Source organism: Colias philodice, chromosome 15, assembly GCF_061535455.1.
Source record: "Colias philodice isolate Cphi_HAF_F1 chromosome 15, ilColPhil1 Martin Lab GWU primary, whole genome shotgun sequence".
Classification (NCBI taxonomy): domain Eukaryota; kingdom Metazoa; phylum Arthropoda; class Insecta; order Lepidoptera; family Pieridae; genus Colias; species Colias philodice.
Genome location: NC_143100.1, coordinates 12,118,501 through 12,141,945, shown reverse-complemented (window position 1 = coordinate 12,141,945; position 23,445 = coordinate 12,118,501). Strand labels below are relative to the sequence as shown.

The following is a 23,445-nucleotide window of genomic DNA, read 5'->3' as shown; positions in this document are numbered from 1 at the left end:
TTGGCAGTTACATTGATTGAAATAAAACATCACATAATTTAATAGTTAATTAGTTAGGTACATGTATAAGCTCTATAAGATTATAATTATATTTATACATGACATTTATGTATACTTCTTAACATTTATATAAAATAAATATAATTTTCCCTACCCTATTATACAGTTGTTTTTGTGTCAAACTACTTAGTTTAATGGCATTTCAATAAATACCCGTATTTATTTAGGTCGTGAACTGATATGAGAAAAACAGACTAATAAAAACATATTGATATGTGACCTTATTCTTTTCCATTGACAGGAATTTTTTAAACGCCGAAAATATCAATATGAGAATGATGAAATATGAAATGAATATTCAGGTCTGCTCGTATGATAAATCCGAAAAATGTGAATATCGCTGCTTATTTTACGTTTTATCGACAAGATTTTCATTTTTTTTAGGAATTGTGAAAAATATACTGCAAGGAATATTAATTTTATTTTATTTTAGAACCGTGAACGATAGGTAACTTGGCTTAAAAACCCGTAGTGACAACAAAATAAGCTCGTGATAAGGATAGTATGAAACGTTTAACGAGACGAAAAGCTTGCATTATTTAATTTTATTGATAGTGAATATCTCAATTAGGTATATTTGAAAAAGTCCATTTTTCCGAATCCTATGATAATAATATTACTGTTTATAGCCTAATGCCACAAACACATTAGTTACAAAATCATAGGTACTTATATGCGATGTTTAAACAAAGCATGATCTAAACATGAATAAAATTATATAAACTATACAATAAACATTAATTAAACAATAACCTATAACAATCTCTTAATACATAACACAAATTGTCTATTTACCTTGTTTTACTTAGTCCTATTTTTTAATAAATTTCACTTTTTTACAATCACTTGATCACATTTTGCATCACAAAAGCACTGGCACGAAAAACATTTAAAACAGTCCCGATAAATGTGAACGTGTGGTCACAGTTCTAATTTTCACTGAATTCATGGACACTGAGTGTCAGAAGATTCTGAACAGTATAAAAATTGTCCAAATAAGGCCGGCTACACTCGCACGGCCTTGCGAGGCCTATGTTTTCTTCGCTTGGACACTCTTTCGCAGTAAATGCAGGGGATCCTTCCTGTATCTAGCGAACAGTTCTCGCTTGAAGGCCTCGAAGTGTTTTCTGTTTTTTTCGTTCTGTTTTTCCCGCCATAGAGGGCGGTTGCGTCGCAATTGTAAGCCCCAGTGGATTGTGAATATGGGTGACAGGACTTTGAACTGGTATCCGATTAGGAACATTTCGTATACCTGTGAAATGGAAGGCGTTGGTAAGAATGAAAGGATATGAAGTAAAAATAATTTTAAAATTATGAGCAAAAAATAATTAAATAAATATGCACCAGTTATCATCATGGAATATGAACGTAATAAAGAATAACCAATTTACGTTTAAATTATTTAAAAAAATATTAACTTTGACTTTGTTTTCATAAAAAAATAAATTATTTTTATAAATATTACATATAATAGACATAAATTCTTCAACAGTTAACAAACTGACAACATGACGTTTTATTTCTGTAGTTTTCCGTTTCGTGTTGTTTGTGTTTGGAATGAAGTCAATGGAAATCTACAAAAAATGTTAGCTGGTATTGTACTCATTCTGAGAAATGTTTTCAAAAAGAAATATCTTTTATTTTATAAAATACATATATATAAATAACAAATCTGGAATCATCTTTGCCAACTCTGAACATTATAATTCTATAATCTATAATTGTTTTGATTCGAAAGTAGGCATTTTCTTATCGTCAATGCAATATTTTAATTATTTCATAAAATTAAGATTTTGGGTACATATTTCATTTGTTTTAAGACCTATGTATTTCAAATCACATTACTTAATTTATAGACAGGCAAAGAAAAGCAAAAGTCACCAATTTGTTTATTTAATCTTTATTCAGGATGTAGATACGCAATAAAGAAAACACATTTAGAAAAAAGTAACAAATTTATTTACAATACACAAAATAAATAAAACAGTCAACATAAATGAGTTCGGCAAACATGCTCTATTTTTATCACAGACATTCCGATGTGAAATCAGCTTCGTTACAAAATGTAACTCTTATTTATATAGCAAAAATCCCATTTACCCATTTCATCTAAATACTTCTAGATGTTTCTAGAACCCAATTTTTCTTATTACAAAAGGTACACTGAAAATGGAATGGTTAAACCTTATGATTACAATATAAAAAATATAAATAACTTTGACATTTTATATTTAAAAAATCCAAGTAAGTATGTATATGCAACAATCCTGCCAACCTAATAAATCCAAATATTCATTCATGAAAAGGAACTGTCAAATTTTTCATTCACGTAAAAACAGCCGAACAAATTTGTCCTAAATTTGGTAGAAAATGACTTATAAAAAATCTTATTATTCTAGTAGAATTAAACTCCAGTAGTCTGCGTCACCCAGTCTCTCAAAGCGGCGATATTAGTGAAAACAGTGGGTGAGAGCGGTAAGGCACATCCTCTAGCAAAGGATACAACGCCAAATGCCGTGCCACGGAATACTGCTGGCCCACCGGAATCGCCCTAGAAAGAAGGCGGGTATTAACCGATCAAATTGTATAGGTCAGTCAATTGGCGTTGAAGTATAAGCCAACCAAGTTGAATAGGTCAGTCAAGTATTAGTTTTGGAAATAGGAATAAAAATAGTGATTTGTTGGCAGTAGTATGGCTAACAAGTAACACTAACAACTTGTTGATGACTAATACATATTAAAAAAATATAAAACAAACAATTTAACTAGCTCAGGATTCAGAATTCTACATTACATTCTACATTTTTTGCCATAATAACTACTTTTCCAAACACACATTATGTGAACTCTAATACCAATAACCAATCCATACTAATATTATAAATGCGAAAGTAACTCTGTCTGTCTGTCTGTTACTCAATCACGCCTAAACTACTTAACCAATTTTCATGAAATTTGGTATGGAGATATTTTGATACCCGAGAACGGACATAGGCTACTTTTTATCCCGGGAAAATGACGCAATCCCGGAAATCCCACGGGAACGGGAACTATGCGGGTTTTCTTTGACTGCGCGGGCGAAGCCGCGGGCGGAAAGCTAGTTTATCATGATTATAATACTTGATTATGTAGGTAGGCATATTATAAAACAAAATTTAATTCATTTTAATCAATATTAATTAAAAATATTTTGCCCAGCAACAGGATGAATTTAAATCTCATTCATTTTTTTAATATTATTGAATAAAGCATTTATCCCTAACAAACGCAATTAGGTCGCGATAAAAATACCACTCCAATACAGGCGACATCCAACGCGCTAAAAATACGCTTCATTCCGTCTGTTTTCACCAACTAAATAAATAAATAAAATAGTCACATTATATTGCTATTACTTTTTCACTTGTATCTCCAAAGAATAGATTACTTAATTTTTCTCTTGAATTTCTATTTCAGTTCAGTAATTTTAGTTCAATAAATTAGAGAAAATAACAATAGGAGTACGGTCTTCACAATTCACTATTGTATTGTATCTAACATATAAATTATCAGAATTTCCAGCTTTGTCTACTTAAATATTCGATGCTTTAAATGATATTTCAATAATTTGAAGTACCCTTTTTTTGATGTGAAACATCTATAGGCTCACTTGTAAACCGAATTGTTGACGTGGCGACGCTTGCCATGGCGACGGGTCGCCACGCTATACACATCTATAGGCTCACTTGTAAACCGAACGATGTTTCACATCTGCCAGGCGTCCCATGACGGCTCACATTTTTTTTTTTAAGTGGGGAAATCTTTCATAGATACCCACGGCCTCCGGGGAAGGGGCCGTGGGTTATGTCGGATTCCTACCGACCAAAACCCCACTGTGTTCCGTCAAGCCGCATCAACGACGGGGCCACGGGTATGGTAGAATTCTTCCGTGACCCCATCAGCGGCTAATTTGAAGTACCCTGCTCATTCGTGCATATAAATATTTTACTTTTACATATAACTTTTTATAGTAGCTATAAAAATGACAAAATTTTTACTGCAATTGACTATTATACTAGTGACCTGACTCTTCATAAATCAAATCGTATAATCTTGTACACAATCATCAACAATGTAGATCAGCTGTTGCTCAACAAATATCTACCACTAGCTGTGCTCCGCGGTCTCACCCGCATTGCTCCGCTCCTGTTGGTCTTGGCGTGATGATATATAGCCTATAGCCTTCCTCGATAAATGGGCTATCTAATACCGAAAGAATTTTTCAAATCGGACCAGTAGTTCCTGAGATTAGCGCGTTGAAACAAACAAACTCTTCAGCTTCATAATATTAGTATAGATTAATTATTATATTGAAGCCGCGTTTCCACTATGCGACATTTGGCTCGCAACACAACTTGGCCAACGCACAACATGACATTAACTTTTAAACTTCTAATATATATAGTTCGTTAGTTAAATGTTGTCAAATCAAATCAAATATGTTTATTTGCTCGTATATGGTAATTTTAAAGGTTATATACAATATTTAGTCTAACAACTGCGATTTTAAATGGCGTGCAAAATTTTTTTACAAATTAAATCATCATGTCTATTAGAAAGCTTTAATACCACATCTATTGTTCACTACAAACCTGACAAGAAGACACGCCACCAATCAAGAAGTGTCCGCCACAAAACATATTGTTGGTAAGAGCGTCTCCATACGAGAGTTGGCAGAGCCAATGCGGCACCACGGGCACGTTGGCTTCCATCATTATGCGGGGTATCCTTTGGCCGCGGGGCTGGAAGAAATTGTTCTTGTAGATTGTCCACAATCCCTACTAATATTATAAATGCGAAAGTAACTCTGTCTGTTGTTACCCTTTCCCGCTTAAACCTCTCAAGTCTCAACCGATTTTGATGAAATTTGGCGCAGACAATCTTTAGACCCTGAGAAAGAACATAGGCTATAGGATAAAAGGTTATCAAAACACCACGCGGGCGAAGCCGCGGGCGGAAGCTAGTTATAAATAAAAAGGTGTAGATAGGTTATTAGCTCTACGAAAATAGTACTATGTCGAAATGTGAATTAAGCACATTTTTCTTCATTGCCTACTTCGCTTTCACGATATTTAAATTATTATGCCATCACATTTTGACGTCAAATCGTTTTTGCGGAGTGCTGCTTTTAAAGGTCGGATGTTGTATTGGCATTTACACCTTCTAATAATAACATTGACGGACATCTGTAAAAGTCTGAAATCTAAGTTCCTAGAAGAACTTAGATTTGGGTTATTTGCAAAATTTTTATTCTTCTATTCGAATAATACAAGGTATCTTTAGGCAAGATAAGATATTGTTGTGAAGTATACTTCATTTGTATCATTTTAGAAAGTTCTAGGTGAATATAGGCTTTGAATTTAAGGTAGGAAGAATTAAGAAACATGCTTATAGAGAAAATTTTCCCTATGAAATAACGATAACGCATAAACAAATACTGATAACATAAATATAATTCGTGTAATATAGATATCCACTTAATTAAATTGATTGCAGAAAACTCAAAACTGATAAATTTTCTATAACTGCTTCATTTTAAAATTTAAAATAAAGTTTCAAATTTGTTCGACGTTTAATAGAAGATATTGGTAGGATTGAATTTCACGCTTTAAATCCAATATATTATATCGAATTGAGTAAAAATATTTTGTACTTACTCTACTTCAAAATTGTACTGTAGCTCTTAAAGTTTCGCAAGTACTTTTAAATCGTGCTGACCCAGTTAATGGAAATGTTCTATCTATTTTGATGCTAGCTTTTTCTGGGCCAATCCAGTCTAGGTTTTATGTTTAGCAACCCTTAACTAATTGAGCCAGTTATAAAATCTAGATTGAGTATCTAATTACTAATTTTAATTTAGTTTAGAAATTGTTTGCACTTCTTTTATTGTTTGGCAATTTTAATTGTGTTTTAATTGCCTAATGAAACTTCTAAAATTTGCCTTTAATTATTCGACTGTAAAAATGAAATATTTTTCATGAAGTTAAATTATTTTTCAAGCTGTATAACTTAATCACTGTTTATGTTTATGAAAGCTATCTTCAAAACGTGTAGGGATGAGATTTCTATGAATAATCAGTAAATATTAAGTATTTTTTCTTAATATTTTATGGGCATAGCAAGCAATAGAGCACCTAATGTTCTGGTGACCACTCATAAACACTATCAACAGATGTGCTTTGCCAGTGTTTTAAGGATACACGTAGCATCAATCTTTATGGCGGCTTTGAATTCGTATGCACTGTAAACTAAAAATTGTGTTATCTATAGCATCTGCATGAACTTTCTCTTGTGACAAGCTTCCTTGAAGATGCTACCTGTACTTCTTAAATACTAAATACTTACAGCTGTCAACCCCCATCCCGTTACAGTAAGTCTAACCAACGGGACAGCCTGACCCCGCCTTGGCAGTTGTATAGCTTGTACTGCGTTGCTGAACGTCAGCGGCTGAGCCAGTCTCAGCGCTGCGATGTCGTTGTCAAACCGCGGGTTACCGTACTGCGGGTGAACGGTTATGTTTGCTACGGGGACGATACGACCCCCGGAGTCGCGGCGTGTGCTGCCGACGCGGAGACGAACGCGGGAGGGTTGGACGCTGGTAGAAAAAAAAATTTACAAGAACCTAATTGAAAAAGTTACAACTGAGAACTAACTAGTTAACTATAACTCAGAACGATTGAATAATAAATAAGGTGATACCAAGGTGATACCAATGATACACTTTTCTGTCATACCTATGAACTTATTAAACCTTAAACTTTACTATTGCTTTTAAAAGAAGTTTTTAATCGTCATATTTTTGCCGAGAACAACCAAAGTAAATCAAATTAGCTGTCTTCAAAGAGTTTTGTAACCTTACAGAAATCTAATATAAATAAACGAGAGCGTAATATTATTGCAAAGACACACCAATGGAGTATTCACAGAGAAATAAACTGTACAAACTACTTCCTATCATCTCCATTCAGTCATTAAAAAGTCAGTTCATATATATTATATTCTAATTTGTTTCAAACGTTCAAACAATTCTATAAGTTCAGCTAATTCTAAGAAAATCGTTCACTTTAACATTTAGATTTTAAAAGCATGAAACTTCTTCGAAATAACCCAGTTTATATCACAAACTTAAAGTACGTTCCAACGTAAACGTGAAGCGCAATAAATATAATTTTATATTATCCTAATAGCAACAATGCTTTTACACTTTGCACGCTCATAAAAGTGCAATTTTATGAAAAAATAACTAGAGGCGCGGCGCTAACTCTTTTTAGTTTTACGTCCTTTGTTCCGTATCTGGGTTAATGTGTCAAAGACGTCGCCAACTTCTTATAAATAAATTTTAAACGCTATGAAAAAATTATGTTTACACAATGCGCGGGTTTCTCTGAATTGTATTCGATAATGCGTCGGCATAAATGAGCCGGGTCGAGCGAGAAACGTCGAGTGGCACGCTTGTAAAGGTGCGCGCTAGTGGAAATGCTTTCTGTGTTCCATTTAATAGGACATTGCTATGTTAATAGTTTGATGTGGAATTAAAATCTCCATTTAGTGTGGTGAAATGCGTTAAAATGATGAAAGATGAAATGCGAAGCCACTGCAATTTGATCATATTATAGTAGTTATACCTAAGACCTGAATCGTCGCTATTTATATAAACATAGACATATTTTACACCTAGATATTAAAACAGTGAAGAATTTTGACTCAAAAACCTTTAAAAAAATTAATATAACTAATGGAGAGTATTCATTTCCTTTTCTAAGAATTGTATTTTTGCATACAGAAAATCTAATAGCATACATAATAAAAACGAGCCCTTGATACACATCATTAAAAAGGAGAAATTCAAAACGGTAATCTGATATCTTCCTAGTACCGAGTTACATTAAAATCTCATCAAAAACTCTTAAAAATAACGCGAGAGTTCAAATTAACCATTACGTTATTCTAAAGTTGCGCTCGTGCCAACGCTGTAAACAGACAATTAAACTAGAGATAAAAATTCATAGCGATGCCTCAGTATTAATGAATATTTAACAACAATATAGCAGTAAAGCAGGCCTGTAAAAATACTCCTACAAAGAGTCCAGACTTCATACTTAATGTTAAGCGTGAGTTTATTTGAACAAGCTAATCTCTATTTAACTAACGTTTTGAATTGGATTTTTGTATTGGATTGTATTTATTTGTTATTATTGTATTGAAATGTATGTTTTAACGAGAAAGAAATTATGATATGCTAGGGCCGATTAGAGCATACGTCATGTTGCTATGATATTTATTTTCAGTATTCCATTAATACTTTCGTCAAAATAACGTCCGCGTCGTTTGCACTCAATATTATATCTAATTTTAACATAATTTAACTATATCTCAAGCTACTCACACACACACAAACTCTCATAGTAACAACACCACAGATAATAATAAACGTAACACTAACATAAAATAACACTCACTTTTGAACGCAGTGTGCAGCAGTTAACACGTAGTTGGGGCTTATGATAAAACCGCCGCAGAACGAGTTCCCATTTAATATCATCGACACCTGGAAACATTTTGTTTTTACACATTCTCGAACTACGTAAATTAAATAACGTGGTGGTAAAGTTTTTGTTTATGCACACATAATGTGGAGAATTTATTAGATTGTATATTTTAATCTTTCCGCAATAAAAATAAAAAATGTTTTAGATACAGCAATATTATGCGTTCTTGAGTATGTATAATCCGAAAGAATACTGTATTTTTCAATTGCTTTAAAGAAATATTTGAAACATTTTATGAATTGATTAATTTTACGTACATATTTCAATGATTTTTTCTAAAAAAAAATATTCATATTTCTTTTCCATCTTCATAACTCATTAATTACACTCAAAAAATACTAAAACTAAAAACCAACTAATTCCTAGACGACTAAAACACCTAGCCCTTACCTGATAGGGATGTCTATTAATAGAGCTAGCTCTTCCTCCAATAATCTGACCATTGAGTTCTGGACACACAGCCTCCAGCTCCAGATGTTGGGACAGGTCAAGTTCTGGGACCTGTTCATCATTGCAGCACTCGCCTTCTGTCGCTTCTTGCAGATCTACAAATGGCATTAAACTTAGTATTTTGTAAGTTCATGTGTCTTGAAATTTTCAACATAAGGATAAGCGGTTTCATTAAAATAAACAAATATTTATAAGCAATTTTTCAAAAGCAACAATTTTATCACATGTTACCTATTTAATTATGACTTAGTAAAAAAGAAGTAGGGAATTCCGCATAATATATATTATGTGTATTTATTTTGTTTCTTTAATGTTTGTAACTAATCACTAATTAATAATTTGTTTTCGTACAATGATTAACCTCCATGATATAATTTCTCTGTTACTAATAAGCCACTCTTACATTTTACCCATGCAATCTCTATAATTTCATACACATTCTTTACGCCTTATACATTGTAGCCAAACATAAATAAGGCTGTGCACACATATCCAAAAGCCACAAAAAGTCACTCACCAACTGCGCTCGCGAGGCACAGAACAGCCAAAACTGTCAACCGCATGATAGACCGGACCAATTATCACTTGAACACTGCACTCTCTAGGTCTCAGGCCAGACCACGGTTGCCCAACTGCAACCGCTTGAACTGGCCGCGACCTTTTGTTACCAATCCGGTGAAAAAACTCACCAAACTTCCACTTAACTAGGATTTATAATACGTCCTCTATCGTCCATGAATTATTTTTGTTATGGAAAGGGAAATAAACTGGATCAAGGAAATAATATCACTTCCTACTTATATAACAAGAAAGTATATATGTAGGCATTAGGTACCCGCATGACTTCGTCTGCTCTCAAAAGAAATTCAATCAACAATTCTTTATTTGGAACAATTAATATTTATCAATTTCCCATATTTGATAATATGTTCATAGACGTATCAATCGTATTGGTTCTAGCGTAAAGTTACATAGCCAAAATCCTCGGTCGTCCAGTAATAACGTACAAAAAAATAATTCAAGTCGAAAATCTTGAGATTAGCGAGTTCGAGCACAGAGGTGCTTTGAGAGCAAAACATACATATAAATGAAGTACGTCTTGTCAATTATTACACTCAAATGGTAATACATATTTAATTATGATATTAATATGAAGAGCTCTTAGTAGAGCCATTTTTGTAGATAAAAAAACTTTTATTAAAAAGCTTGCATGCATAATATTAACTCGGGTAAAATTAACTTAGCTATGCAAATGATATTGAACTAAACTGGATGATCAGGATGTAAGTATACCATATTGATACAGATTCTGTAACATTTGAAAGAAGCTCCTCAAACTTGACACTTATAACTTTTACAAGTGTTTATGCATAGTCATTTTTTAAACCACCACTAATAAGGCTGGTAGTTTCAAATCATAGATCAATATATAATTTACAAAGTAGATTATAAAAACTGAACAAACGCCATAATATTGGTTTAACGATGAAGTAACTCCAACAATGTGATCTAAAACGAATTCGTGCTCAACCTTAAAGCTTGCTGTTTAAAAATAACCTACGCAATGGATTGAGCGGTTCAAAGTAAAATTATGCCAACAATTCATTGATTTTCTTGTACAATATTTTGAGTAAAAATCAAGAGGCACGTGGAAGTTTTATTTTAATACAATAAATCCTTACTAATATGTACATTACTTCTCAAATATTCTACATGATTAATATTGTAAAGCACTTCTAAAGAGATGTTTATTTGAGTTTAAGATTGAGTTTACATCATCAACTAAACAATATGCAAAGAATGTTCGATTTTGTATTCCCGCCAATAATTTACATCAGCTGTTCAATAAACAATGTGCATTATGACGTCACAGTGATGACGTAATCACACGTGTTTAAAATAGCCGTGGCACGGAGTCTGGGCGGGCGGCGGGTGTATCGTAAAAATATAAACGACCCGATTACACTAATATAACGGTATTTCTATCAGGTTTTCTGTGGAGGCGTATTTTCATGGGACATTTAATTTTCCGATGTAGCTTCCTTACAATGTCGGTACCTACCTAATATTATTTTGTGTGTATTCGGTTACTTATAATTGTATGATTTATTATAATTACATTTGAAGATTAAGTAAAGCAGTTTTATGTGTGTGATGTTTTATTTTGGTTTATCCCAAAATTAATTCCATTTTGGAACATAATATTATAATTTACTAAACAAATATTATAAAATTGTCAGAAATCATTTATTGTGTGCTAAATAAACATAAAAAAATGAAAATATCATAACTGATTTATTATCATTATTGTGTTCTATTTTTAAAAGTAAATTCAATCGAATTACAGAACAAAAACATTCAAAAATATTGTTCAATATAGGATAATTAATTAGCTTGCTCTATTATTGTTTTCCTTTTAAAATCTGTTTCCAAGAACTTATCATTAAAAATTGTTATAAAAATATAACGTCATTTATTATTTGAAAAGCGTTGCCATTTTCAACAGGTTATATTTCAAAGAAATATTGGTATTTAGATTATAATTAGATTATTACATTTTTTGTTCAATTGTTTTACCTTAAATATTTCGTAAAATTTATGTAGTTGAAGGTGATTATTAGCTAATTGATTTTTTTGTTAGAAACATTAAATTTTTATTCGTATTTTTATCTGAACTGTTATGAAAACAGTTTGTAATATTCTAATAGCCCAATTAAATATTTAGCATAGATATAAAAATTGCGTATGAAATTTAAGATTTTCCGATTTTATTAAGCCTCTAATTTAAAATGATATTTTTTATAAAATTCTACATAATAAAGAACTGTCCAATTTATTATAATAAAATAAATTCACAGTAAAAATAAATACATAAACAACACTAGAAGATACATTCATCTTTATTTAAATATCGCGCAAGAAACCGCCAGAAACTACTCGTAGTTTGTAACAAAAACACGCAAATCCAAAATCTCAAATACGAAAATGTTCTTCGCGAGTTATTTAAAACGCACTGTAAATGCAAATATATACAGTTGAATAGTTTACCGTCGTTTGTTTCCACGGGTATATTTTATTTAACAGATTGCAGCATGAAATATGCACGTTGAAATGAAAATTTTCGTGTGAAAAAGTCAATCCGTCTGCGCTCGCAGGTGGATATTAAATTGTTGGAAATTGATTGTACGCATATCGATTATTGATGCTGATGATTCATCGGCCTTCACCTGGCTCCTGCCGGTGGACCGTGACGCTGGGGTCTACACTACTAGAGGAAAGCGGATAATAATATTTTAGTTTACGCGGCCGCAACCAGCCTCCTTGACGAGTGGCGCCGGGCGATGGAGCGGGGATTTAGTCCATTGTGTGGTGCGATGAGGCGGCGTGAGACGTGTTCCGCTCACGCCGCGGCCGCCCCATGAGGGTAGAGCTGGCAGGGTCTTAGCTTGTTTGGGCCCGGCGACGGGCTACCGCAGATAGGGTCACGGACGAATTCTACCTATACCCGTGGCCCTGTCGTTGATGCGGGTTGACGGAACACAGTGGAGTTTTGGTCGGTAGAAATCCGACATCACCCACGGCCTCTTCCCCGGAGGCCGTGGGTATCTATGCAAGATTTCCCCACTTACAAACAAAAAAAGGAACATTATAAATATTTCTTACCGCTCTAGCCAAGTTTGAACTGGTTAAAAAGTAATGGAAAAGAAGGGATGATAGCTTTCGACTGTGAAATTATTTTCAGTTTAGTGATTATAAAAATAGTCCCACTTCTATGTTTATCAAAAATACATTATTTCAACAAATACAATGTTTTGCAAACTATTGAAAAATGAAGTGCAATGCCACCATAAGCTCTTAGTTACGAGATGGGTCCTATTTGGCACATGATAACTAATTGCTTGCATGCTTTTAACGTAGGTATCTTTTCATACAATAAAAGCTTTACAAACTTAAATTTAATATTTCCGCTACCGCTTATCACTTAACAATCTCTGTTATTGGTCGAAGTTTAGTTTGCAGTGTCGACTGCAAATTAATCTTATTTGTTCCAATGACATTGTAGCGTAATTGCGAATTTCTCATTAATAACTCTATCATTATTTCGTATTAAAATTAAAGTGGCTTAACCTATGAATTTGGTTGCTTTATTATTTTGATCACTTTTGAATTGTGTCATTTGATGTATGTTAAACATGATTTTGTTTGCATTATCGAAATAATATGTTTTATTATTACGTGCATTGTTGTTTAATTTCCTAAGTACAATATTTTCTTACATTAATATAATGTTGGGTGTAATGTACCCGGGCTCTAAGTATATTAAACTTACAACCTACAAACTATTGTAAAGTATCACATTACAAATGCGCAAGAAAATGTTTTTATTGTTAACCATAATTGTGGTTTTAGACCGCACCATTGCACCTAAGGAATGGCTAAACATTGCACCCAATGCAAATATTCCATTATATAACAATTTGCTGTTTTATAATACGGAAAGTACAATGAGAAAGAATAGAAAATACATCTGAATGCAACAATAGAGAAATTTCAAAAGATTTAATTTACTCAATAATCAGTCGTGCTGTGAAATAACTATTCAAAGCCAGACATGTTACATCAAATTAATTTCTAATTTTCTTGTCCATTTTAAAATACAATTGATGTATTAAATCGAGAGAATTAATATTTCTAAAGATTTAATTCGATACCACAGAATACATAATAGTAGCAAAACTCGATAAGTACTCTAATCGTAAACTTAATTTTGACTTTTTCTCATACTTTACTCCATTTGAAATTATTTGATATTTCCATACATTTTTTCAGTAGATATTTCACTAGATATATCTATCATGCCCAACACATTATTTTTCACAAACTTTAGTCTATACAAACAAACAGACATTCATATTTATCATATTAGTATTGTATAGATATGATCTGGAAGAAAAGTAATAAATAAGAGGCATATTCTACGAAATTCTTCCCTGTTATCGAAATATTTAATAGGGGTGGAAAACTTTTATCGTTCTTTCATTTATAAACTTGAGAGATAAAATTAGTATTCTTGGGGTGTAGTAATTTTACAGTACAATGGGTACTCCGCGAATAAAGTTTAAATTAAAGTTATGGGAATACAAGACTTTACAACCAAATTATAAGGCAGTTTATTCGTTTTTATTGGACTCTGTTAAAGTAGCAAAACTTTGGATACATTGTATTTTCATTTATACGGCTACCTCGGGTGTTTGTTTATGTATTAAAGCGTAGGAAAATTCATAGTCTTTCGTGCTTAAATTTAATTAACTAATTTATTTACCTAAATGACCACTTCAAAGATTTCCGTATGAAAATATCGAATTTCGAGAATCTGCAAACATAGCAATATTTTAAGAATGGAACATGCATCTACGCTACCTAACCTACTAGGTACATCATCACTACATAATATTTTTAACAAAGTCCGCCGCGTCTGTCTGTCTGTTCACGATAAACCCAAGAACTTTACCTAATTATGTGTACCAATAATATCATAATAGTTATGTAGAAAAAAAAGTCTGAATAAAATCTTAAATACACGCTTCCAAAATACGACCCACTGTAAGTATATGAATAACATTTACACAGGTTTTGATAACTAATAAATAAATTTTCACACAATAATTATTCAAATGTTTTGCACTCCTATCCCGCGAGTGTCGGGTTACAGCGCGTTCCCGAAATAGTCACACTATTTTGAACGTGGACAAGCGAGCGTGGCCCACTCCGACATTTTACTTTTATACCACGATACGGACGGACGTTACAAGAATTCTAATGTTCATTTCATTCCTTCATTAATAAGAAGTTCGGAATCAAAACACACGCTCGGGAACGCAATATTTACACAATATTGTATGCAATATTGATCTATTATTACCTACGATAGAACATTTGTTGAAGTTTTGAGATTATACTTCTATATGTGTATTTACTGCATTTGATATGTTTGGCCGTGAACTAGGATTTAGTTTGACGTATTCGTGAAGATGATGCCATTTAACATGACGCTATGAAACCAGCAGTTATTACTTTGTTATTACCTATAGGGTCACTTCTGACATGTGTGCTCGACGCACACGTTCTTTTTTTAAGTTGCACGTAAATTTGTGTGATATATTTCTCATGTTTCACATATTTTTCTTTATCACGTTTGCATCCGCGTTTAGCTATACACGTCTACCCAGAACACGATGTTCTGTATTAAAGTTGACACAATTTCACTGCCATTTCTTCTCACAAATCTTATTTCGTATTACTTAACACGCATAACATCCCTTAACCCCACACGACTGACTCATCAAATTTATTAGCTTTCACAAATTGTGAGCTAACGTCACGGCAAAGCGGTGGGAGCGATAGATTTGTGCAGTTGTCTGCCAAATGGTTCTGTTTGGCTCTACTCCACGACATACAGCGTGTTACATCACTTACGGCCCTTAGAATGGGCGCCAGTGTAAAACATTGGGTAATTATACGTACAATAATTACTATTAGTCATCGGTGCTGAACGCCAGCTCTAAAAGCATAGTTGGCTCTTCTTCGTTATGTAGGTATATGCATTTGTTTTAATAATTGTAATGTGAATCTAGGTATGAATTCAACCAACAAGACCGGAGCTATGCGGGTGAAACCGCGGGGCACAGCTAGTCTGCTATAATTTCAAACAATCGATCAAAGTATGAGTCACTAATGTGACTTTATTTTATACCTACATTTGTTCACAGGCATTGAACTAGCTACCTACCTACCAAATCTCTCCTTAACAAAAAGACACCTCCGTACTGCACAAAGACTACGCCTACCTTCCTATAAGCTATAATCCGGTATCCAATGTATTTGAAACGGCGAAAACTCATTAATCGTATTCAATAACCCAGTAGCGCCATCTATAAATTTCGGCGTGAGCAATTACTCGCCGGCGCTGGACAAAAAGCCATGTTATTTATTACGATGATACGATCCCAATCTCTTTTTTGTAACTCTAGTGGGTTGTAAATTCTGTTGCGTTCATAGTTCCAACAGTTGTAGCAATAAAACGCTGATAAAACTGATCGATTTGTTCCACTTTTTGTAGCTGTTATCTATTGATTAATCCTACTTCCTGGTACTTTTAATTTGATATTTTGTTGTTGCAAAGATGTTTGTGGCAATTAAGAGCAAAAAATTGAACGAATTAAGCTTTTGTATTTCGATTATTTCGTATTATAAGTCATTATAAATTAATATTAAAAGTTAAAACGTATTCAAATCAAAAAAACTCCACACATTTTATTCAAGTAGACTTCTTATAGAAGCACTTTTGTCATAACATAAATTGACCATTTACCACGGGTTCGAGAAGCAGTTTCTACCTGAAAGGGCAGGCGAGAAAACATGAAGTTACTCGTTATTTACACAAGAAGTAAAAAATGTACTGAAGCCGAATGTTTACTCTTCCTGTACATGATCATGATCTTTTTAACTGCTGCTTTTCGATATTTTATGGAGTGAATAGTAATTAGTAACATTACATTTAAGGTCTACTAAATTTCTACTTTCCCTCATTTGATTTTTGCATAAATAACGGTTAGATTTGAATTTAATAGTTAAAATTTAAATTTCTTAACTCTTTTATTTCCTTAATAATATTGTGCACTTTTTTCATTTGCAAAGATATATCTACCTACGAAAGACCTACGACATACACCCAAACTCTAAACTTGCGATTATTTTAATCGTGTAAACTTTAGAGCAATATGGCATCTTTTACAAATAGAAATTTTTAATTAAGTACCTATATGTTATAGAAAAAATAACTTAGGTATTGAAAAAACATACACCCTTCCATAAACATTATTCACCATACCTATCTTCAAACATCCCATTATCAAAAGTTATGGCGTCATTATAAATTCAAAATGGCGAAGTCGCGGATAGCAAGCAATGGGCCATTAAACATGCGAATAGCGGATGCCGGTGCGCAGCGTCACAATAAACTATTATTGAAACAGCTTTACAGCTCGTACGTCAGTCGTATCCTTCGAAACTTGCTCATTATTGTATAGCAATATCCTGAGTGCAGAAATGTGTAGGCATGTCGGAATTTATACTATTACTGAAGAAAAAAGTAACCTATTATTCCTCGTCTCCCTTTTAAATTTTTTAATAATCCTATCTGCTTGTTTTGCGTGAAAGAATAATAAACATCTGACTAAAATATATTAATTTCACAAATTTAAAGACTCTACCATATAATATTAATAGGGATTCTGCCCGCGATTCCGTCTACGTAGTACCTATGTTTATCCCAACCTTAACCATAACCATAATTTTGACCATAACTTTTTACAATATAATAATAATATGTTTGAGTTATTGTTGCAGGAAGTTCACCGGGAGACAGACGTAGGTATAACTCGGCCCTGCTTCACAGGAAAAAAAAATGTCTACCTACTAAATACTACTAGTCGTTTGTTTATTGTACTACCTATAATACTCTGCCCGGATTGAACCTTGATAAAAAGTATCCAATCCGTTAATCCAAGTCATAAGGCGATATTTAATACGAACTATACGACAAACTTTTCGCATAACTGTGTGATTAATAAAACAACTCATAAATTTTCATATTTATAATAGTAGTGGGATTATTTTTATAGCAATGTACGTAATTTTTAAACATTTAAGAAGCTATAACGATACATAATGCAGCATTAGTCTGTAGGTACAAAAGTCAGGAATGAACGAATTTTAAAAGCAGGAACTGTTTTTTTTTTTTATTTTAAAGTAGATACTTTACTTTAGATACTTTAGGTAGATACGTAGGTACATAATTTTTATTATTTTCTCTTTTTTTTTGAAACGAAGTTCCTTATCGCGCGGTACGCTGGCTAAGGAGTAAGTGCATTCCTTCGCTAATCACTTATGTATATCATTCATGTAACTCCTGTAATATGTAGGTGCATGTATTTGAAAAGGAAAGGAAATTCGTTCCAATCGGGTGTCCCCACGGTGACCCACATGTGACACCTCGGACATTTTTATTTTCTGATTAGTATTTTTTAACTATAAATTGTTTAAGGAAGGTGCTAATATGAAAGCTTGTTTAGAATATAGACTATAGTTAAGAATTTAGGCAGCGGCGGCCTTACCCATTGCGAGGCTCCGGGCGGCAGGCCCTTTGCGAGGCCCTTTGCTCTTCGTGAAATGTATGTGATGCGAATGTAGGTCTGGTTGTTTGGTTTAGGTATTTGTCATGTTTGAGGAGAAATGATAAAGTTATACAAATGAATAAAATTTGAGTTTTAAAATATTTATATACTAGCGGTCCGCCCCGGCTTCGCCCGTGGTACATATTTCGCAATAAAAAGTAGCCTATGTCCTTTCTCGGGTATCAAAATATCTCCATACCAAATTTCATGAAAATTGGTTCAGTAGTTTAGGCGTGATTGAGTAACAGACAGACAGAGTTACTTTCGCATTTATAATATTAGTATGGATTTATACATAGAAAGATTTACCAAATTAACAAATACAGAGATGATAAATTTTAAAATTGATGTTTGCGGCTTTTCCTAAGGCTAAAATCTTTAACCAACGAATGAGCTACGTCATTTTCGATTGAAAGAATAGCAAGGGCTGAAAGCCGATCTTGTGTCATTGAATTCCTCAAATATGTTTTAATAATTTTAAGCCTCAAAAAACTCCTTACAGCAGTGAGCAGACGCAACTGTCACAGGTGTGGTGGCAATAATTCTCAGGACTATTTCGATAGTGGTGTAAACTTCAGTTAATTTGTTTTCTATTATGTATTCAGTATTTCAGCACCGAGATAATATCGTCGTTTCCTTCATACACACGCATGAACATACTCAGTACACGCACACATTTTCATTTTTTTAAATTTGCTTGGGTGGGTTGTTGCGCGAGGCCCCTGCAAGAGCGAGGCCCCGGGCGGTTGCCCCGTTCGCCACCCCCTAAGGCCGCCGCTGAATTTAGGGTACTGGTTTGCGAGTTCCTCTTGTTAACCGTATTACACAGGAGGTTCTTATATGTATATGGGATGTGACAGGAAAAGTCTATGTCCAGTGTTCCAGCGCTTATATCAGATCCGAAGTAACAATGAAATAGGTCGCTGTTGGCAAATTGCCAATACACCTCCTACGTGCCAGAGCTAGGGATGGCAACAGCACAATATCAGAAATAGATATTAAATAAATAACATTGTTCTTTGGCGGCAAATAACAAGCGCCAGTCCCCCCTCTCCCCCTTTTATCTTCAACCTAAAATATACACCATTGTTGGCAATGGATGTGTTTTGTTAATTTTTTATCAAGCACGATTGGCATGGGTTTGCATGCCAAATTGACAAAGTATGGCATTTTTGAGTTGAATATAATTTCCGGCTTACTTAGATAGTTTTGATAAAATATACGATTGTTTTTCACCTGCGTAAAAAAGAGGCATTTGATTCAGAAATATCAAAAATCAATAACATACGTCGATATTACCTACTTAGGTACGCATTGTAAAATAACTTACAGATCTAATTAGATACTACCTAAATTAAAATAAAGCGCTTACTATTAGAAAAAATTGTTTACTGGCGTAATCTGAACAATTATTATATTTGTGTTGGATATTACTTGTATCGAGGATATAAAATATCTCTATAAAACTTCACGCTTACCAACCATAGAAGCAGACCATCATTTTTGCAAAAATAGGAAAAAAATGTTCCTTTTGAGAGCAAATAAAGTACGCGGGTCAACTTGTTTCTAATAAACGATGTTAGAATTTCTAGTATTTAGCAGTATAACACTAATTATTTTGAATGACAACCCTAGCCCGACCTAATTCCAGACATGCAGTTATTTAGATTAAATGTATTAATGTCTGATTAACTGGAAGATCACCTCTATACGACACGCTTTTATTGCATAAAGATGTTCAGAAGATGTAATATATAATTTAACGTGACATGAGTTCCGGGCTCCGGCAGTGTTTACCGCTGCATTGCTGCATATGAAATCGTCATTTGTTTGATGTTATGTCGACCTTTGAATTATACTGAAACACTGCTTTTTACTATCCATCAGAGATAACAATTAAAAGTAATTACACACGTGTAAAAAATTTAATATTATTCCAATTAAATTTGTACCAAAAATGTGTAGAGACGAATTGCTATAAAAAAAGTGATTTGCAATAAAAATCTTCATAATGTATTTTTCAGTTCGTCGTTAGGTAATGATTTATAGCGGCATATAAACACATAACAAACACAATCTGTTGAATCATACACTCTCGTGAAATTCACGATAACACGCGCAAGTAAAGATTGGCATCCTTTAGTAAAGTCTAAAGAGTATTGCATGCCCATTTTCAACTATCGCACTGATCAATTTCGAATTATAATACTAATTACTTTAACCATAAAATATATTGTCAAATTTATATTAAAATGTAGTTGTGTAGTAGTGACGAATGCCGATAACATAAATAAATACAATTAAATTAAGTATGTACTATGCAAATTGCGAATCGATATCATAATTGAACATTTTCCCTAACATCAAAAGCCATACCTGCGTGTTCCTCGTGAACCCATACCCCAGGAACCTCTCATCATGAGGTGGAACAGTATCTGGGGCCACGTAGAAGGGCTCGTACAGGAGTTCGAAGTTGGTTACGTTATGGCTGATGTGCGTCTCCAGGCTTTCGTTCCCGCCTGTTGATTCCCATCTAGAATATAATGGCTTGTTAATACGAACTTTTGGTAAAAAGAGCAAAATAATTACGACTAATTATTTATTACGTGCGCGTGCATTTATGCTATCAACGCAAAAAAGAAATAATCTTGGAAATTTTACGGCATTAGAATACTATCAGAATATGAACTTTTCTTTTTATTAATGGTTAAAACTTCCTAAACTATCGAATAATTATAAAATCTTAGTTTTCACTTAAGGAAGTTCATATGTTTACGTCTAAGAGTTCAGAGTTCAAATTCGCGAAAAAAAAACGAACTAAAGCGCAAATAAAATCAGCAAAATAATATTATCTGTGATAATATTTTGTATTAATAAACGAAGTTTTCAAAAAGCAGTGTTGAATTTCTCTAGAGCCAAAATTATAGTTAATTCTTATCCAAATCCAACAATCGATTCAAAGCCCTTCAACGAATAGCTAAAGAGTTAATTCTAGAATATTTCTCTGCTGACATTTATTTCATTTACGATAACTCGCACGCGATATTAACACGTAAGCTGAATTTGCTTGCGTTATTCACTAACCTTGTAAAATTGGAAGCGTACTGATTATAAATAAACACTTTTCTATGAAACGGTATCGCTAATTTGCTCTTCGACAGCCGCAGCAGTTCCTTTTTATTGGGAGGAAATGTCGCTACACGTTTGTCCAACTCATATGTCGGCACCACATACGCACATAGCGAACATTTGGGAGTATTTAATAAAAATTTATCAAGCTCCTCTGCCATTCCTTTCGACGGCACTATGTCAATATCGACCAAAAATGTATAGGCAGAGTGACAATTCTTTCTAGCTAGGTTTCTTAAATGATTCTGGGGGTATGGATGCCTCGATCTCCAAGCTACAGTCTCTGCCCGTCTTTCCCCCACGGGTAAAGGCTGTGCGTCGCAATTTTTCGCCCAAACTGGCAGTGTACCCTGCACACCAGGCTTAGCGATCGGCATAGCTGCGTGCATCGCTATCCTTGAATACAATTCTGGCTGACATCTAAACAACCACATTGCGAATGCACGTAAAAGCCTCAATTCGTCTCCAGCTACAAATACCGCTACAGATATCGGTCCGGACCAGTGTGCAGCGATCCTTAAAAGCTCATGCAGTCTTTCGATAGAACTCTGCGTGGCCAAACAGACTTGTCTATTCGCGGAAGCTTCGACATACATGTCGCCGACTGCGACGTAATCGAATAGTTTGAAGGACCGAGACCCGTCCCATCTTCCCAGATTTAAGTCTATACGAGAAATTGGGTCATCGTCTATGGCGGTGTTTGAGGCTGTTTCAAGACATGGTTCGCAAGTCGCTTCAACTATAGCAGGTGGTATGGTACTGGGTGTAGGACAAGACGCTGGTCGCAAGAGCCACATGTTAGCGGCTGCATTGTAGATGACGAGAGCGACCGCCGCTAGAGTGACGAGACTCCACTGTAACCGCCATCGCCACTGAAATTCAAAATAATAAAATACGTTCAGTTTTCAATACAACGCTATAATTTAATCTTAAGTATTATTGGCTATTAAAAAGTGGTTGTAGAAAAAACTTAATTAATATAAATGTTATTTATATAATGGGAAATATTTTTAATATTACCTATAATGTTATTATAAGTATGTTTTCTTTCATCATAAAAAAAAATAATGATTTTATAATAATTATAGGTAGTCTGTGTAAAAGTCAAACGATGTCTTATAACTTATTACGACGATAACCATGTCTTATAACTTATTCCAAATTTAAATTTTTGGCCCAGGGTGCAGTTTTTTAGCAAGTAGGTACTTACAATTTTGTCCCTTCTTATCTTCGCCATTGGTCTTTGCAATCCGTTAAAACGCATTATTTCAGGCTGACATCACCGTTGATACTTGCATGCTTTTGACATAATAGTGTGTTCTGTAAATATACATACAAATATAATAATAAATGTTTTGCTATAAAATAAAGACCTTCATTTTATCACGTCGATGCAATTTCTAATAGAAAAGGTAAAGTGCCATTAAATTGCACTTAAATATTTAATATGTGCAATTTCATACCTACAGGTTAACACAAAACTAATAATTTTTTTGATATATCGATATAGCAATAGTGATTGCACTTACAACATAAATATATAATAATAAATATGCAGCTTTATTATTTACCTTTTTATCCTTCGTTTATTAATTTTATTTTATTTTTATCTATTAAATAAATTTATATTTTGTTATTAATCATTGAACTTAACAGTGGTTGCTATAAATGGGTAGAATAACATGAAATCCTCCTCTGTGTCATTTTTTTACTTCATTTCAATACGTAAATATTTTATGAAGCTTTTATTTGAATATTATTTTGCACAGTTCAATATTGTTTAAATAGATACACAGCTGGGCTGGATACTCTGATAAGCGCATGTGCTAAAATTGGACATGCGTAGTGTGTACTCTTTATATAAATATTCATTTAATTTCAGCAAAATGTTAATAATTGATATCTTTAGAGCGAATATTCATATTCATGACCACATAAAAAATCTAAGTGTTATTAATTTTACGTTTGTCAATTTTATTTAT

At 33.5% G+C, this 23,445-nt stretch overlaps 2 protein-coding genes across 2 annotated transcripts; both read right to left on the bottom strand.

The window, feature by feature from the left end:
• Positions 1-486: 486 nt before the first annotated feature.
• LOC149482551 (beta-1,4-glucuronyltransferase 1-like) lies at positions 487-22,770 on the bottom strand. Its single transcript, XM_089704349.1, has 4 exons — positions 22,674-22,770; positions 21,419-22,335; positions 20,711-20,867; positions 487-1,312 (listed from the first exon to the last, which is right to left on the bottom strand). The coding sequence occupies exons 1-4, from the start codon at positions 22,725-22,727 to the stop codon at positions 1,091-1,093; spliced, it is 1,350 nt and encodes a 449-aa protein (XP_089560475.1). The 5' UTR covers positions 22,728-22,770; the 3' UTR covers positions 487-1,090.
• On the bottom strand, positions 2,052-10,103 carry LOC149482552 (uncharacterized). The gene is made up of 7 exons (XM_089704355.1): positions 9,616-10,103; positions 9,039-9,193; positions 8,559-8,647; positions 6,445-6,694; positions 4,692-4,841; positions 2,336-2,611; positions 2,052-2,223 (listed from the first exon to the last, which is right to left on the bottom strand). The coding sequence occupies exons 1-6, from the start codon at positions 9,659-9,661 to the stop codon at positions 2,465-2,467; spliced, it is 837 nt and encodes a 278-aa protein (XP_089560481.1). The 5' UTR covers positions 9,662-10,103; the 3' UTR covers positions 2,052-2,223; positions 2,336-2,464.
• Positions 22,771-23,445: the final 675 nt, after the last annotated feature.